The following is a 17798-nucleotide window of genomic DNA, read 5'->3' as shown; positions in this document are numbered from 1 at the left end:
ATGGTGGTAAATAGACATCTGCCATTTCCATTTTACCAACCCTTAGTGTTTGTTAGCACTAGTCAGGATTTTGACTCCTTACTTAATTTCTAAATACATGCCTTATAAATTTGTGTTTCTGTGAATTATGCAGTTTTTCAGCCACCTAGTTAACTAGGAATATTTTTGGAAATCCATATGCAACAAAAGAAATTTCACATCAGACTTTGTTAGCATGGAATTAGTCAAAACTATTTTATATAATGGCATGTCTGTGATTTCTTTGCTGGTAAAGCTTAACTTGGCCAATAGGTTTTTCTGTTTTGGACTTTTCAGGTAAATAAGATTGATAATATTGCTGTATATCAGCTGGTCACATAAGTAGTTAGTTGCATCATTGACTTTAAAGCCATAACAGATGAGTTGCTTTAAATCTTTGTAGAAAGTAAATTGCACAGATATACTTACAAATGAGGTCGAGTATCCAACATGAACCAATGAAATGTGTGTAATCTCATTTGTAAATGTCTTTCTAACACAGCTGCCCCAAGGGTATAGGGTTACTGTAGACAAACAGCTGTACATATAAATAACTTCAAACTGTAAAATTGTGATTGATTCAAGGTCAAGTATGGATTTTGCATGGTGTTTCTCCCATATTATAAAATATAAAAATCTATTTTTCTTAACTAAGTAAAACTGTATTTTGTCTCTTACAACAATATAGTCATTTTCATGTTATGATTAATTTGGCCTGGCTCTTTAAGTACTACTAATGAATGTTAAGTACATTAAAAGATAACAGTTTTGTAAGCTGAAAGAATGATCATTAAACACAACCAGTTTTGCTTTTATGCTCGGACTGACTCCTGTTCATTCACTTTTATTGATGACGAGTAGAGTTACACTTGGTTGGTAGAATGTTAAGCCACTTCTTTCCAGAAAATGAAAATGAGGTAATGAGTCTTATCTTAATAACATAAAATAAGCTGCAATTAAAACTTCGTTGTAAAATATATATTTTTACTTCATTGCCAGGTATACAACTCTGTCATACAGAGCTCCTGAAATGATCAACCTTTATGGAGGGAAACTGATCACCACCAAAGCTGATATATGGGTAAGAGAAGGAACTGGTCTTTTTAATGAGGAGAGTGAGAGTTTCTCCCGAATAATCAAAATGGTTAGAGAGCACTGTTATGTATTGATAAATATGCATATTTTGGCTGCAACTGCAATATGGCAGATAAGTGTGTTCTAGCTGAGAGACTCTGGGACTGTTTGTGTAATCCACACGTGTAGGTCTTAGTTGCTGAATGAACTTGTGCATACCTTTTGCCTCTTCTTACTCACCTTGGGAAATGACACAACAAGGACTGAGTTTTGTTCTATACCCAACAGATGCAGCATGGAGATTTTTCCAAAGATATAATCCGGTGAAGATGCTAGGGTTTAGTATAAAATAAAATTATTATAATATAAATTAATTGATGTATGGTGGTGTAACTGAGACATATACCATTTGTGTTTGTTTATGAAGTGAATTTGTAGTCCACTACACCTCGAATGTATGCTACAGGCTTTTAGCTCAAAATTATAGTCACTGTCCTGCCACTCATGTTAGACAGCCTGCCATGCCCCCATTTTACCTCTGCTTTGCTTTTTTTCTAGCTTTCTATCAAGCATGTAACTCCCTGCATCCCCATCCCAAATACATCTTTTATTGGTATTGGGATTTTTTTTTTAATTTCACAATACTCCATTATTTTTTTGGGGGGAGGGGCCTCTTACCTTACCTTTGTACATGGCTTGTCTTACTTGTGCCCCTTTGTCTTCTCACAATTTTTTTTCTAATAATTATAGTAATTTCTTTTCTCACAGGACAAGCAGGATGGTAGTCCTCACATATGGGTGACATCACAGGATGGAGCCCAATCATGGAACACTTTTGTCAAAGTTTCTAGAACTTTGACTGGCACCTACTGGGCATGCCCAGCATGGCACTAACCCTGCATCCAGCAGGGGTCCCCCTTCAGTCTCTCTTTCCGCGCAGCAGTAGCCACGTGGGTTAAGGAGCTCTCTAGAGATTCCTGACAGGAATTTTCCTCACAGAACTTCTTTAAAAATGTTCAAAAAATTCTACCCCATAGGGGTCCCTCTCTCCATATCCGTACTCCGCGGTTGAAAGGTAAGGATTTACCCTCATTTGCAGTCGATTCCCGTCGAGTTTTCCCTTCAGGGGCCTACCGGCCATCGACCACACCACGGCTAAATTTTTGTGAAGTCATGGCGTCGGGTTTTCGTCGGTTCCCTGATTGTCCTCGCACAGTGTCCATCACAGACCCGCATTGAGTGTGTGTATTGTGCTTGGGGTCCAGCCATGATACCCTAACTTGCCCCAAATGTGCCCAAATGATGCCAAAGGGCCGTAAAGTCTGCTTAGAGAAGATGGAGTTTCTTTTTCATTCAAAACCCCTGACTCCATAGAATCATAGAAATGACATAGAAATGATGGCAGAAGAAGACCGAACGGCCCATCTAGTCTGCCCAGCAAGCTACGCACTTTATCCATTTTTCTCCCCTTTTTTTCTCTCCCACCTGTTACTATTGGCTTCCAGTACCCTCCAGCCCTAATCAATTAGGGGTAGCAACTGCTGTAACAAGCAGGCCACACCCTTACCCCATACTCTTACCCACCCCTGTTTTTATTTTATTTTATTTTATTTTTTGAGATAGCAGCCCTCCATCCTTCCGCTCCGTGAAGGTGGAACACCAACTACTGGCCACTGGCATCCCGCTCCGTAAATGCCTCTGTGGCTACTGCTGCTCCGTGCAGTGTTTGAATGCCTCTGTGGCTACTGCCGCTCCGAGCAGTGTTTGAATGCCTCCTCTTTATTCACGCCCTCTAGACTTGATGGATCCACAGTGTTTATCCCATGCCCCTTTGAAATCGTTCACAGTTTTAGACTTCACCACTTCCTCCGGATGGGCATTCCAGGCATCCACCACCCTTTCCGTGAGGAAATACTTCCTGACATTGGTTCTTAGTCTTCCTCCCTGGAGCCTCAGCTCGTGACCTCTGGTTCTGCTGATTTTTTTTCCGACTGAAAAGGTTTGTCGTTGTCTTTGGATCATTAAAGTTTTTCAAGTATCTGAAAGTCTGAATCATATCACCCCTGCTCCTCCTTTCCTCCAGGGAGTACATATTTAGATTGTTCAATCTCTCCTCGTATGTCATCCGATGAAGACCCTCCACCTTCCTGGTCGCCCTTCTCTGTACCGCTTCCATCTTGTCCTTGTCTCTTTGTAGATACGGTCTCCAGAACTGAACACAGTACTCCAGGTGAGGCCTCACCAAGGACCTGTACAAGGGGATAATCACTTCCCTTTTCTTACTCTATATTCCTCTCTCTATGCAGCCCAGCATTCTTCTGGCTTTTGCTATCGCCTTGTCGCATTGTTTCGCAGACTTCATATCATTAGACACTATCACCCCAAGGTCTCTCTCCTGCTCCGTGCACATCAGCCCTTCTCTCCCCATCGAATATAGTCCATTCGGATTTCCACTCCCCATATGCATGACTGCACTTCTTGGCATTGAATCTCAGCTGCCATATCTTCGACCACTCTTCCAGCTTCCTTAAATCCCGTCTCATTCTCTCCACTCCTTCCGGCGTATCCACTCTGTTGCAGATCTTAGTGTCATCCGCAAAAAGACAAACCTTACCTTCTATCCAGTCCGCAATGTCGCTCACAAATATATTGGACAGGACCGGTCCCAATACCGATCCTTGTGGTACACCACTTAAAACCTCCCTCTCTTCAGAGAGAGCTCCATTTACCATCACACATTGTCTTCTGTCCGTCAACCAGTTTGTAATCCAGGTCACCACCTCGGCACTCACTCCTAAGCTTCTCATTTTATTCACCAGTCTCCTGTGCGGGACCGTATCAAAAGCTTTGCTGAAATCCAAGTAGATGACATCGAGCGCTCTTCCTTGATCCAATTCCTTGGTTACCCAGTCAAAAAAGTCAATCAGATTTGTCTGACAGGATCTTCCCCTGGTGAATCCATGCTGCCTCTGGTCCAGCAATTCTCCCGACTGTAGATAGTTCACTATTCTCTCTTTCAACAGTGACTCCATTACTTTTCCCACCACCGAAGTGAGGCTAACCGGTCTGTAGTTACCAGCCTCCTCTCTGTTCCCACTCTTGTGAAGCGGAACCACCACAGCTCTTCTCCAATCACTCGGCACCACTCCCGTTTCTAGGGATCTATTGAACAGGTCTGGGATCCATCGACTGCTTCGACTTCGTCTGAGCCGGTGCCATCGACATCTCGCCAGCAGCGAGACACCGGTGCTGCCCGACTGGCATCGACTACTCCGATGTCAACTTCTTCCTCATCGCCTCAGGAGAAGGACCGAGGAGAACATCGTGAAAAGTGTCGACACTGGCATCGGAAAGCTCAGTCCGCTGGCCCAGCAATCCCTCGGCATTGGCGTTGACAGAGCCACCGACAAAGAAATCCCGTCCAGAGAAGGCCCCATCCTCCTCTGTGACCAGGTCACAGAGACGTTCCCCCACCTTCATCGGTGCAGGGAGCCACGTCTCCAATTTTACCGATGGACCCTCCGGCTACGCCTCTATTGCCTCCTACTCCGGAGCCGGGGATATATGCTCTAGGCTTCCATGAGGAATTGGATCAGATGATCCAAGAGGCCATCGGTAAAGCACTGCAGGGCTTCCAGCCTCCATAGAACACCGGTACCAATCCCCGAGTCGGTCACCGATCTGATTCCCATGGCGCTTGCACCGCTACTGGGTATTAGGGATGTGAATCGTGTCCTCGATCGTCTTAACGATCGATTTCGGCTGGGAGGGGGAGGGAATCGTATTGTTGCCGTTTGGGGGGGTAAAATATCGTGAAAAATCGAAAAAACGTAAAATCGCAAAACCGGCACATTAAAACCCACCCCGACCCTTTAAATTAAATCCCCCACCCTCCCGAACCCCCCCCCAAATGACCTAAATAACCTGCGGGTCCAGCGGCGGTCCGGAACGGCAGCGGTCCGGAACGGGCTCCTGCTACTGAATCTTGTTGTCTTCAGCCGGCGCCATTTTCCAAAATGGCGCCGAAAAATGGCGGCGGCCATAGACGAACACGATTGGACGGCAGGAGGTCCTTCCGGACCCCCGCTGGACTTTTGGCAAGTCTTGTGGGGGTCAGGAGGCCCCCCCCAAGCTGGCCAAAAGTTCCTGGAGGTCCAGCGGGGGTCAGGGAGCGATTTCCCGCCGCGAATCGTTTTCGTACGGAAAATGGCGCCGGCAGGAGATCGACTGCAGGAGGTCGTTCAGCGAGGCGCCCTCGCTGAACGACCTCCTGCAGTCGATCTCCTGCCGGCGCCATTTTCCGTACGAAAACGATTCGCGGCGGGAAATCGCTCCCTGACCCCCGCTGGACCTCCAGGAACTTTTGGCCAGCTTGGGGGGGGCCTCCTGACCCCCACAAGACTTGCCAAAAGTCCAGCGGGGGTCCGGAAGGACCTCCTGCCGTCCAATCGTGTTCGTCTATGGCCGCCGCCATTTTTCGGCGCCATTTTGGAAAATGGCGCCGGCTGAAGACAACAAGATTCAGTAGCAGGAGCCCGTTCCGGACCGCCGCTGGACCCGCAGGTTATTTAAGTCATTGGGGGGGGGGGTTCGGGAGGGTGGGGGATTTAATTTAAAGGGTCGGGGGGGGGTTTTAGGGGGTTTTAGTGTGCCGGCTCACGATTCTAACGATTTATAACGATAAATCGTTAGAATCTCTATTGTATTGTGTTCCATAACGGTTTAAGACGATATTAAAATTATCGGACGATAATTTTAATCGTCCTAAAACGATTCACATCCCTACTGGGTAGACTAGATGCCTTGATCGGTGCCCTTCCACCATTGGAACCAAGGACCACCGGTATGTCCTCTTCCTTCGCTGATACCTTTGTCATCGGAAGGTGAAGAAACATCGATACCCATACCGCCGTTTGGAATTCTGCCACCGACTCATCCATTGATGTAGCCAGTTCCGTCGGTGCCTGCATCGATGCCGTCGGTGCCTAGGCCTGGCCCTTCGGGTATAACGCCATTTCTCCCCTCTGAAGATCCTCAGGGAGCTGGTGATCAACCTTATGATCTTTGGACTGATGATTCTTCCAAGGATACAGATGATCTCCCTTCAGAGCCCTCTCCTCCTGAAGAGAGAAGGTGTTCTCCTCCAGAGGATCTGTCCTTAACTTCATTAAAGAAATGTCTGAGACAATTCCATTTCAACTTCAGACAGAAGAGGATTCAAGGCACAAAATGCTTGGAAGTACTCCAGTTTCTTGATGCTCCTAAGGAAATCATGTCTATTCCTATTCATGAAATCCTAATTGATCTAAAGAGGAATTGGGAGCACCCAGGTTCAGTTCCGCCTGTCAACCGAAAAGACAGATGCCACCTATCTTGTACAGTCAGCTTCTGGGTTTCAGAGATCACAACTGGATCATCACTCTATGGTTGTGGAATCAGCCAAGAAAAAGGCACGGCATTCCAAACCTCATTCCTCCATACCTCCAGGGAAGGAGCAGAAATCCCTAGATGCTTTTGGCAGACAGGTCTTTCATGGCTCAATGCTTATAGCTCACATTGATTCTTACCAGTTATACATGACCCAGTATAACACAAACCTTTTTAAGAAGATCCAGGATTTCTCTGAATCTTTACCTGACCAATTCCAGGATGAGCTTAATGCTCTGGCTCAAAAAGGCCTGGATGCGGGCAAGCATGAGGTCCGCGCTGCATATGACATATTTGACACTGCCTCTAGGGTATCCGCAGCGGGGATTAGTGCAAGAAGGGTGGGCCTGGTTGAAAACCTACAACCTAAGATTAGAAGTACAGGACAGGTTGGCTGACCTGCCCTGTGCTGGTGATAACCTCTTCGGAGACAAAATCCAGGAGACTGGCGCAGCTAAAGGACCACCATGAAACGCTGCGTCAACTTTCTTCAGTGCCTGATGATTTCTCGTCCACCTCCAAGAAGACCTTCAGACGAGACTCTAAGCGGCCGGCCTACAAACCAAGAAGGTATTATCCTCCGGCTTCCCAAGGTCGCCCTTCCAAGCCTTATCAAAAAGGTCAGTCCAGGCAATCCCGACCTCAGAAGACCCAGCCAGCTCCTCAGCCGGGACCTCTTCCATCTGTACCAGTCGGCGGTCGATTGTGCCATTTCACCAACATTTGGCACACAGTCACCACCGATCAGTGGGTGCTTGCGATAGTCACTCAGGGTTACCACCTCAACTTCCTGACTATACCAGCGTACTCCCCACCTCGGCTGACATGGGGATCGTCTGACCACTCTTCCCTTCTAGAACAGGAGGTTTCAACCCTCCTCCAGTCCCGGGCAATAGAACCAGTGCCCCCCTCCCAACAGGGGCAAGGGTTCTATTCCCGATATTTTCTCATCCCAAAAAAGTCAGGTGGCGTTCGTCCAATCCTGGACCTTCGCGCCCTAAACAAGTATCTACAAAGGGAAAAGTTCAAGATGGTAACCTTGGGCGCTCTACTTCCTCTTCTACAAAGAGGAGATTGGCTGTGCTCTCTGGATTTCCAAGACACATACACACACATCTCAATTATTCCATCTCATCGCAAATTCCTGCGATTCCTGGTCGGCCCTCATCATTTCCAGTACCGTGTACTACCATTCGGCCTAGCGTCCACTCCACGAGTCTTTACCAAGTGCCTTGTGGTAGTTCCAGCCTTCCTCAGGAGTCAGGGTGTCCATCACTCTCCATACCCTGATTTCCCTAGGGTTTCTTATCAACTATCCCAAATCGAAGATAGTTTCATCCCAAACCCTTTCCTTTATAGGGGCCGACCTAAACACTATACAGGCGAAAGCCTTCCTCCCTCAGGATCGGGCTTTCACCCTGGCTTCTCTGGTGCAACATCTACAGACTCGGGTATCCTCAACTGCTAGTCACTTCCTCATACTACTGGGTCAAATGGCGTCCGCGGTGCATGTCATTCCAATGACATGCCTAGCCATGAGAGTAATGCAGTGGACTCTAAAATCCCAGTGGGTTCAAGCTTGACAACCAATATCCAGCACTGTTAACGTTACCACACAGCTCCATCTGTCGCTCGCCTGGTGGATACAACACTCCAGTCTACTTCTAGGCTTTTCATTTCAGGCTCCAGAACCTCAAATTACCTTGACAACAAACTCCTCCAACCTAGGGTGGGTTGCTCATGTCGGCGACTTACAGACTCAGGGAACCTGGTCTCCAGAAGAAGCCAAACATCAGATAAATTTCCTGGAGCTTTGGACAGTCAGATATGCCCTCAAGGTTTTTCAGGATTGCCTATCGAACAAAGCTATCCTGATTCAAACCGACAGTCAGGTGGCGATGTGGTACATCAACAAGCAAGGGGGAACAGGCTCCTACCTCCTGTGTCAGGAAGCTGCACAGATATGGGCGTGGGCCTTTTCTCACTCGATGTACCTCTTAGCCACCTACTTGCCGGGCGTGGACAATGTGTTGGCGGACAAGTTAAGTCGCACGTTTCATCTGCACGAGTGGTCTCTCAACCCCATGGTAGCGGACACAATATTCCAACGTTGTGGTTACCCTCACATAGACTTCTCTGTGTCAGTCCACATCTGCAAAGTAGAAAACTTCTGCTCTCTAACTCGCAGCCACCACTCGCAACCGAGGGACGCTTTCGCCCTCTCATTGGCCAGCTGTCTCCTCTATGTGTACCCTCCACTTCCACTCATATCGAATACTCTTGTGAAGTTGCAGAGGGACAAGGGCATAATGATTCTGACAGACCCTCACTGGCCACGCCAAGTGTGGTTCCCAATCCTCCAGGACCTATCAGTACACCGGCACATTCCTCTGGGGGGATCCGCTTCTGATAACTCAGAATGATGGATACCTGTGACACCCCAACCTCCAAGCCCTATCTCTGACTGCCTGGATGTTGAAAGGTTAATACTCCAACCTCTTAACCTTTCAGAGTCTGTGTCCCGAGGCCTGGTAGCTTCACAAAAGCCTTCCATGAGAAGGTCTTATCGTTCTAAATGGAAGAGGTTTATGGTCTGGTGCACTTCCATGTCCATAGACCCCTTCACTTGTTCCACGGCGAAGTTTTTGGGCTATCTCTGGGCGATCTCTGGCACCTATCAGTCAGGCCTGAAAACTTCCTCCATCAGGGTGCATGTCAGCGCGGTAGCCGCGTTTCATAAGGGCATGGGGGATGTCGCTATTTCAACACAACCCTTAGTAAAACGCTTCATGAGAGGCTTGCTCCACTTAAAACCTCCACTGCGCCCTCCGGCCCCTGCTTGGGACCTTAACGTGGTTTTGGGGCGGCTCATGAAATCTCCATTTGAGCCTCTCCACTCTTGTGATCTCCGCTCTCACCTGGAAAGTAGTTTTTCTTCTCACTATCACCTCCGCTCGCAGAGTTAGTGAATTGCAGGCTTTAGTTAACTACCCGCCTTACACCAAAATTCTCCATGACAGGGTAGTGCTCTGCACTCACCCTAAGTTTTTACCAAAGGTAGTATCGGAATTTCATATTAATCAATCCATCATCCTACCTACCTTTTTTCCCAGACCCCATTCAAACCCAGGAGAAACAGGCTCTGCATTCCTTGACTGCAAACATGCCCTAGCCTTCTATCTAGATCGCACGTTGGCCCACAGGAAATCCACTCAATTGTTTGTTTCTTTTGACACCATCAAAATGGGAAATCCTGTGGGAAAGCAGACCCTCTCTTCCTGATTAGCGGAGTGTATTTCTTTTTGCTACCAGCAAGCAGGCATTCCGCTGCAAGACCGTATGAAAGCACACTCTATCAGGGCCATGGCGACATCAGTAGCGCACCTCCGTTCGGTGCCGCTTGCTGATATTTGTAAGGCTTTTACCTGGAGTTCTCTCCATACCTTTGCAGCCCATTATTGCTTAGATAAGGCTGGCAGACAAGATTTCATCTTTGGTCAATCTGTTCTACGCAACTTATTTTCAGTTTAACTACCCAACATCCTTCCTCCAAGCCATTCAGAGTTTCAGGATGCCCTCCTTACCAAATTCCTCCTCTGTTGTTGTGCCTGTTGCACGTCTTTTGGGTGTATTTGGTGTATTGCTTGGGCATCCTCAGCTCGGTACTCACCCATATGTGAGGACTACCATCCTGCTTGTCCTGTGAGAAAGCAGAGTTGCTTACCTGTAACAGATGTTCTCACAGGACAGCAGGATGTTAGTCCTCATGAAACCCTCCCACCACCCCGCGGAGTTGGGTTCTCTTACGTTTTCTTATTTTATTTTTCGCATGTACTTTTTACTATAAGATGAGACTGAAGGGGGACCCCTGCTGGATGCAGGGTTAGTGCCATGCTGGGCATGCCCAGTAGGTGCCAGTCAAAGTTCTAGAAACTTTGACAAAAGTGTTCCGTGATTGGGCTCCATCCTGTGATGTCACCCATATGTGAGGACTAACATCCTGCTGTCCTGTGAAAACACCTATTACAGGTAAGCAAATCTGTTCAGACTCATTCTTCAGTGCCTCCAAGAGAGGACCATAGAGCAATGGATGCTTTTGGGAGGGAGATGTTTCAAGGTGCCATGCTAATTGCTCGCATTGCTGCCTACCAGCTCTACATGAGGCAGTACTCGTGGGACATCTGGAATCGGGTGCAGGAGATGACCGAGCAGCTGCTCAATAGCAGCAGGACACCCTTATGTTGCTGGTGCATAAGGACCTGGAGTATGGAAAACTCGAGGTCTGTGCGACCTACGATGTTTTTGAGACAGCATCAAGACTCTGTGCAGTGGGAATTGGCACCCGCAGAATGGCATGGCTGCGGGCCTCGGATCTCCGACTAGAGGTACAGGAACGACTTGCTGATGTGCCGTGTACTGGAGAGAATCTCTTCAGAGATAGGGTGAGAGACACTGTGACCCAACTTCGGGACCACCATGAAACCTTCCTACAACTCTCTGCCAGTACTCCGGACCAGTTATATTCTAGGAGGCCGGCAAGACCAGAGCCAAGGAAGTCTGTCTTTCAATAAAAAGTAATATCCTCTGCCCCCTTGCTCCAGTCAACACCAGGGCTCCCGCGGCCATCCTAGACATCAGAGAACCCCCAAGCCCTAGTCTGCTCCTCAGTCACCTCTGGGGACAGGATTTTGAATGAGTCATAGGGAGCATATGTCAGTTGCCCATACCTGGGACGATGGTCACTCCAGTTGGGGAAAGGCTGCGGTTCTTTGCGAACCAGTGAACCAATATAACCATGGACCAGTGGGTTCTCTCCATCGTCCGTCAGGGGTACCATTTGAACCTATTGGGTTTCTAGCCAAATTGCCCTCCATGCCCATTTTGGGGGCTGGTAAAGCACCAGGTGGTACTATTAGTGGAACTCTCCCTCTTAGTGGCCAAAGCGGTTGAGCCCGTATCACCAGGGCAAAGAGGGTGTGATTCTACTCCAGGTACTACTTGATTCCAAAGAGAACAGGAGGACTTTGTCCCATCCTAGACCTAAGGGCCTTGAATATGTTTCTAAGAAAAGAAAAGTTCAAGATGGTTTCCTGGGCACCTTGTTCCCCCTTTTGCAAAAAGGGGTCAGGCTATGCATCCTTGACCTAAAGGATGCATATATTCATATCAAGATCTTCCCCAGTCACAGGAAGCGTCTCCGATTTCTTGTGAGAAAACAGCACTTCCAGAACAGGATGTTGCTGTTCGGGCTCGTGTCGGCCCCATGGGTCTTCACAAAATGCCTGGCCATGGTGTTGGCGCTCCTCTGCCTGTTGGGAGTGCATGTTTTCTTGTACTTGGACGATTGGCTGGTCAAGAGCACATCTCAGGCAGAGGCCACCAGATCCATGTGCTTGACCATTCGGATGTTGGAGTCACTAGGATTAGTTCTCAACTACCCAAAGTCCCATCTCAGCCTGTCATTTCAGTTGCACTTCTTAGAAGCCCTGCTAGATGTGGCTCAGGCCAGGGCCTTCCTGCTTCACCAGAGGACCGTCACCTTGGCAACCATTGTGGCAGAGATCCAACAGGTATCAGCCTGGCATATGTTGAGGTTGTTGGGCCATATGGCCACAACAGTCCATGTCACTCCCTTGGCATGTTTACACATGCGCAGAGCCCAATGGACCCTGAGGTTGCAGTGGCGCCAGGCCACTCAGAGCCTCTGGGATTGCATCCGAATCACCCCGTCTCTCCAGGACTCATTGTCCTGTTGGTAGGTACTTTCAAATCTGGAACTGGGGATCTCTTTTCGAAGTCCTCATACCCAAATTGTCCTAACTACAGATGCGACCACACTGGGGTGGGGAGCTCATGTAGATGGACTCAGCACCTATGATCTCTGGCCCGCTCAGGAACGCTGTTGTCAAATCAACTTCCTGGAGCTTTGGGTGATCAGGTACAAGCTAGGGGATTTCAGAGTTCAGCTGTCCAACAAAGTTGTGCTGATCCAATTTGACAGACAGATAGCCATATGGTATGTCAACAAGCAGGGAGGCATGGCGTTGTACCTCCTATACAATAACATCTACATAAGAGAACACACAAATCTTATACCACATCACACATTAATCTGTGCAAACATTTTTTATTCATGAGACCACATGATAAAAATTCTAACTAGACAATAAATACTATCTAGCTCATACACTCATTCACATCCACACCATTCAATCACAACCACTAAAATACCACATAATGTATTACATAATACCCACAAATATTTAGTTCCATATTAATCCATTAATCAAAAATGTACATGGACATGCAGTTCAAAAATGCAGTAAATATCACTAGATTGTAAACAATATCATGTGCAAATAGCCTAAATAATATAAACAAAAAATCAAATAAATCACATTATCAAAAAATTATTATGGACCACTGGGTCTACAATATATATCATCTCTTAAAGGTAGACACATTCAGTAGAAACTTCCAATGTCCAGTGTCCAAATGTAGAATCAGCACTGTCCAATGGACTCATCCGACAAGGGATCCTTGTTTCACCCGAAAACAACGGGCTTCTTCAGGGATAAATTCTCGCCAAAACTATACTCGCCAACGAATCCTCTTAAAACAAAAAATACTACAGTTAAAATATCTGCTCACAACCCACACCCACACACTATATCCCATTCGAACCTAACATCTTACCTTCCACAACGACCATACATACACACGATGGAACCCGATGTCCTAGGACTACACTGTTCGCTTCCAGTTGCTGTCGGAAGTATGGATCCAGCTCCTGTGGTGGTTGCTAGAAGACCATCTGAGCAAGAGGCTTGCATCCATGGTGAGGCTATCCCCACCAACCTGGGTCTTGCTCACCATGGATGCAAGCCTACGAGGGTGGTGAGCTCACTGTCAGGAACTGACGGCCAGGGGCAATGGGACAAGGAAGAGTCGGAATGGAACATCAACCGACTGGAAGCCCGGGCAGTCAAACTAGCCTGCCTACGATTCAGTCACAGACTCAGAGGAGAATCTGTCAGTCATGTCTGACAACGCTCAACAGTGGCCTACATCATCCGCCAGGGAGGAACCAGAAGCCAACAGGTGTCCCTGGAAATGGACCCCCTAATGACGTGGGCGGATGCAAAGGATCTCAGCCGCCCACATCGCAGGAAAAGACAGCGTTACTGCGGATTACCTCAGCAGAGAAAGTCTAGACCCAGGGGAATGGAGGCTGTCAACCACAGCCTTCCAGTTGATAATAGACCGCTGAGGAACCCCAGCCATGGATCTTCTGGCAAACCGGTCCAACTCCCAAGTTCCCAACTTCTTCAGTCACAGATAAGACCTTCAATTCCAGGGGATTGACGCCCTCGTCCAAACCTGGCCACAGGAAGACCTGCTATACGCCTTTCCTCCATGGCCACTACTGTGCGGGATCATCCGCAAGATAGAGCACCACAGGGGCTAGTACTTCTAGTGGCCCCGGACTGGCCAAGAAGGCCAAGGTACGCAGACATGCAAAGATTTCTGGCAAGGAACCCCCTGTGTCTACTTCCACACAGGGACCTGCTCCAGCAAGGACCGATCCTCCACGAAGACCCAACTCTATTCTCTCTTACGGTCTGGCCATTGAGAGGACTCACCTGAAGAAGAGCGGATACTCGAGGACAGTGATTGACACCTTGCTCCGAGCACGCAGGTTTTCCACATCTTTAACGTACGTACGAATATGGAGAATATTCGAAACCTGGTGTGAAGACTGACATACTTCCGTGGACAGTCAAAATTCCCATGATCCTGGAATTTCCTGCAGGACGGCTTGAAGGGGTTGTTTCTCAACTCCATCAAGGTTCAACTGGCCGTGCTGGCCTGCTTCTGAACCAAAGTGGACGACGACAGTCTATCTTCCCATCCAGACGTCTCCCGCTTCCTGAGAGGGGTCAAGCAAATCTGATCACCACTGAAGTGGCCGGTACCCCTATGGAATCTCAATCTAGTACTAGACTTCCTAGTGGGAGCTTCTTTCAGACCCACACGCGGTCTGACCCTATGACTCCTGACCTTGAAGACTGCATTTCTAGTGGCAATATGTTCAGCCTGTCGCATCTCCGAGCTTCAAGCACTAGCCTGTCGGGAACCGTTCCTCAGATTCACACCGGGATCCATACAGCTACGCACTGTCCCCTCCTTCCTTCCAAAGGTGGTTTCTCATTTCCATCTAAACCAAACCATCGCGCTGCCATCTCCATACGAGCATAAGGACTCGGAAGACTCACGCCTTCTACGCCATCTTAATGCCTAGTCCGATACCTGGAAAGATTGGAATCCGTACAAAAGATGGACCCACCTATTCATCCTTCACAGCGGGAAGAACAAGGGGAAGCAGCTTCGCGGGCAGCCATTGCCTGCTGGATCAAAGAAGTAATCAAAGCGGCCTACGTAGAGACAGGCAAGCCTCCACCTCTACAAGTCAAGGCCCATTCCACAAGGGCCCTGGCAGTGTCCTGGGCAGAAACCAAGATGCTGTCACCTGCCGAGATCTGTTGGGTGGCGACAAGGTCCTCCATTCACGCCTTCTCGAAGTTCTACCACCTGGATGTTCAGGCCAGGGAGGACACAGCATTCGCAAGGGCAGTACTAAGTGGGCCATGGGCAGGCTCCCACCTGGTTCAGGAGTAGCTTTTGTACATCCCATTGGTCCTGAGTCCATCTGCTACACGCTAGGAAATGGAGAAATTACTTACCTGATAATTTCGTTTTCCTTAGTGTAGACAGATGGACTCAGTATCCCGCCCACAGCTGCCTCAAAATACGGAAACCTTGGGTGACAATTCCCGAGAGCAAGACTAACAAGGGTAAGCCAGTCTTTACTCCTAGTTAAGACACCCATAGCTACCGGGTGTCTGCGTTTCTCGGTTAATCAGGTTAATCAAAACACACATATATCCACTATTGCTTTTCGAGGAGAATACTGAAGAGCTGAGCTCCCTGCACGGGTATATGTAGTACTGAAGTCAGATTGAAATCTGACTCCGTCTCCAACTACTATCAGGAGCACACTATACCCATTGGTCCTGAGTCCATCTGTCTACACTAAGGAAAACGAAATTCAGGTAAGTAATTTCTCCATTAATCAAGTTGACTTAGGGAATGGCCTCTGCTATTACTGGCATCGGTAGCATGGGATCTACTTAGTGTTTGGATACTTGCCAGTTACTTGTAGCCTGGATTGGTCCCTGTTGGAAAAAGGATGCTGGGCTAGATGGACCCTTTGTCTGACCCAGTATGGCAATTTTTTATGTTCATATGTTCTTACCTACTACCTAGCTATAACGTGTGATTTACTCCATGACACAAACATATTCTACTAGACTGGGGGATCATCCTGGTATAGCCATACTTTGACAGAAAGAGTCATCTGCCCCCTCTATGGTTGTCTGCGTGCTCCAACAGAATGACTGGTATCTCCCTTGCCACTCTCCTTAATGCTCTGTCCCTCATCCTACACCTTCAGATCCTTGTGCCGCTCAGCTTTGCTGCTAGGTGCAGATTTTACACCTTTATATTCTTAACTTATTTCAGCCTTTATCTTCCTGGCATACTCCAGCTCTTACACTTTGAGGTCTTCTTGCCAATCTGGGGTGCTGCTGTGCACCTCTCTCATGCTTTTGAATTCTTTATTTTGATATCACTCTTTCTGATTCTTGGTCCCTTTATCTGTACCTTGGAATTTTTTCTGCCACATTTTCTGCTTCATTCCCTCTTCATATTGCCTTAGGGTCCTGATGCCACTTTTGGTACCACTTTGCCTCTCATGCTGCCATCAACTTTTCATGACACTATTGATGGGCAGCCATCTCTTTCTAAATCTTGAGGTGTTCTTCCTCCTCTTACTGCTTCTTTGCTTCACTTACATTGCATTAGAGAACTTCTGCCCATAATCCTTGTACTCATTTGCAAAGCCTTAGGCCAGTTTATGCCAGTGTTTTTAATGCCATTTTGTCATTTTCTAAAGTAACATGCAATTCTTTTCCCCTTTTGATGATTTCTTCTCCAAGTTTCATTACAATTGATATAAAATTCACTATTCTAGAGCATATTATATAGACTATAATAATTCTTCTATATGTTTTAACGGAAAACGAATTAAACTAATGAAACAAATGACTTTTTTTTTCTTTTCGTTTTGAAACTAATGAAATGAATGAGTCCCAACTAAATGAATGAACGAACTGAAACATATTTTTGGTCTGTACATCCCTAGTTGCTGGTGACCTAATGCAGAGAGAATTTCAGTTTTTGGACATTTGAGTGAAGAATTTATTTTGAGGATTTGGGAGGAAGATTTTTGCTGCCAATCTTCCTGCCCTGGTGTGGGGAAAAATTGAAGAATTGATTGTTCCCTGCTGTCTGGACCATTCATTCAATAGATCCCATGTGTTCTCTGTAAAAAGAAAACTGTGATTAAGACTTTTTTGAATAATTTCGGAGACCCCCATATGGAGTCTTTGCTCTGAGTAAAAGAGCTACAGGTGGGAGTTATATAGTGTGGAAGTTTGTTTTGTTGCCAGTATTTTGGAAGGGGATTTTTGTCTGCCCAATTTAGGAGACCCCTGTCCATCTGGGTATTCTTGCTTTTCCAAGCTCTGGAGGATAAGTCCTTCCCTGGCCCAATTGCTGAGGGACATGCACAGATAAAGAAAGTTGGAGGACTGTGTAAACAAGTTGCTTGCCAAGAACTGGTATATATTATGCCACAGTTGATTTTGAAGAAATTGCGGCAGTAAAGTTTTGTTTGGACACCCATTCTGAGAGTCCTAGAGTATTTTGTTGGCACATGCTTCCATCTTACATGAGGTAAGAGAGACCTTCCCAGGAGAAAAAACAAAATTCCACTACCACACTTTGGGCCTTGGAGAAGAGTATTCTTCCCTTCCTCCCAAATCCCATCCCCATCGGAAAGGACCCAACACTGGAGCTGTGGAACACAGAGAGAGGTGTTAGCCCTGTGTACCCCTGCCTTCCAGACCCATCCACCAGAACAGGGGCAACATTTAAACCATATTTCTAATTTTGTTCATATAGTCTGAGTTGGGTAAAATCTTATGCTAATTTAGTTTTCTATGGCAAGTTTAACATGTTCTGATAAATAATAATGTTTTGGAGTTGAGACCTGTGTGGTCTGTAAAGCCACATTCAATGGTCATAGATTAGAAAGTAACATCTACCATATTTTCATATTCTGCAAAGTTTAATGTAAATTCACAATTCAGATTTCT

The 17798-nt window shown here is 47.0% G+C and overlaps 1 protein-coding gene across 4 annotated transcripts in view; it reads left to right on the top strand.

The window, feature by feature from the left end:
* Positions 1-17798, top strand: part of BMP2K (BMP2 inducible kinase) — a 402471-nt gene that overhangs the window by 141307 nt on the left and 243366 nt on the right. For all 4 annotated transcript variants that reach the window (XM_029600312.1, XM_029600318.1, XM_029600326.1 and 1 more), the window contains exon 6: positions 1018-1099. In XM_029600312.1, the coding sequence (XP_029456172.1) occupies positions 1018-1099 (82 nt within the window). The remainder of the gene's footprint in view (positions 1-1017; positions 1100-17798) is intronic.

This window comes from Rhinatrema bivittatum, chromosome 1 (assembly GCF_901001135.1).
Source record: "Rhinatrema bivittatum chromosome 1, aRhiBiv1.1, whole genome shotgun sequence".
In the NCBI taxonomy this organism is placed as follows: Eukaryota; Metazoa; Chordata; class Amphibia; order Gymnophiona; family Rhinatrematidae; genus Rhinatrema; species Rhinatrema bivittatum.
Note: the sequence above shows the minus strand (reverse complement) of the source record. Positions and strands in the feature narration are given on the sequence as shown.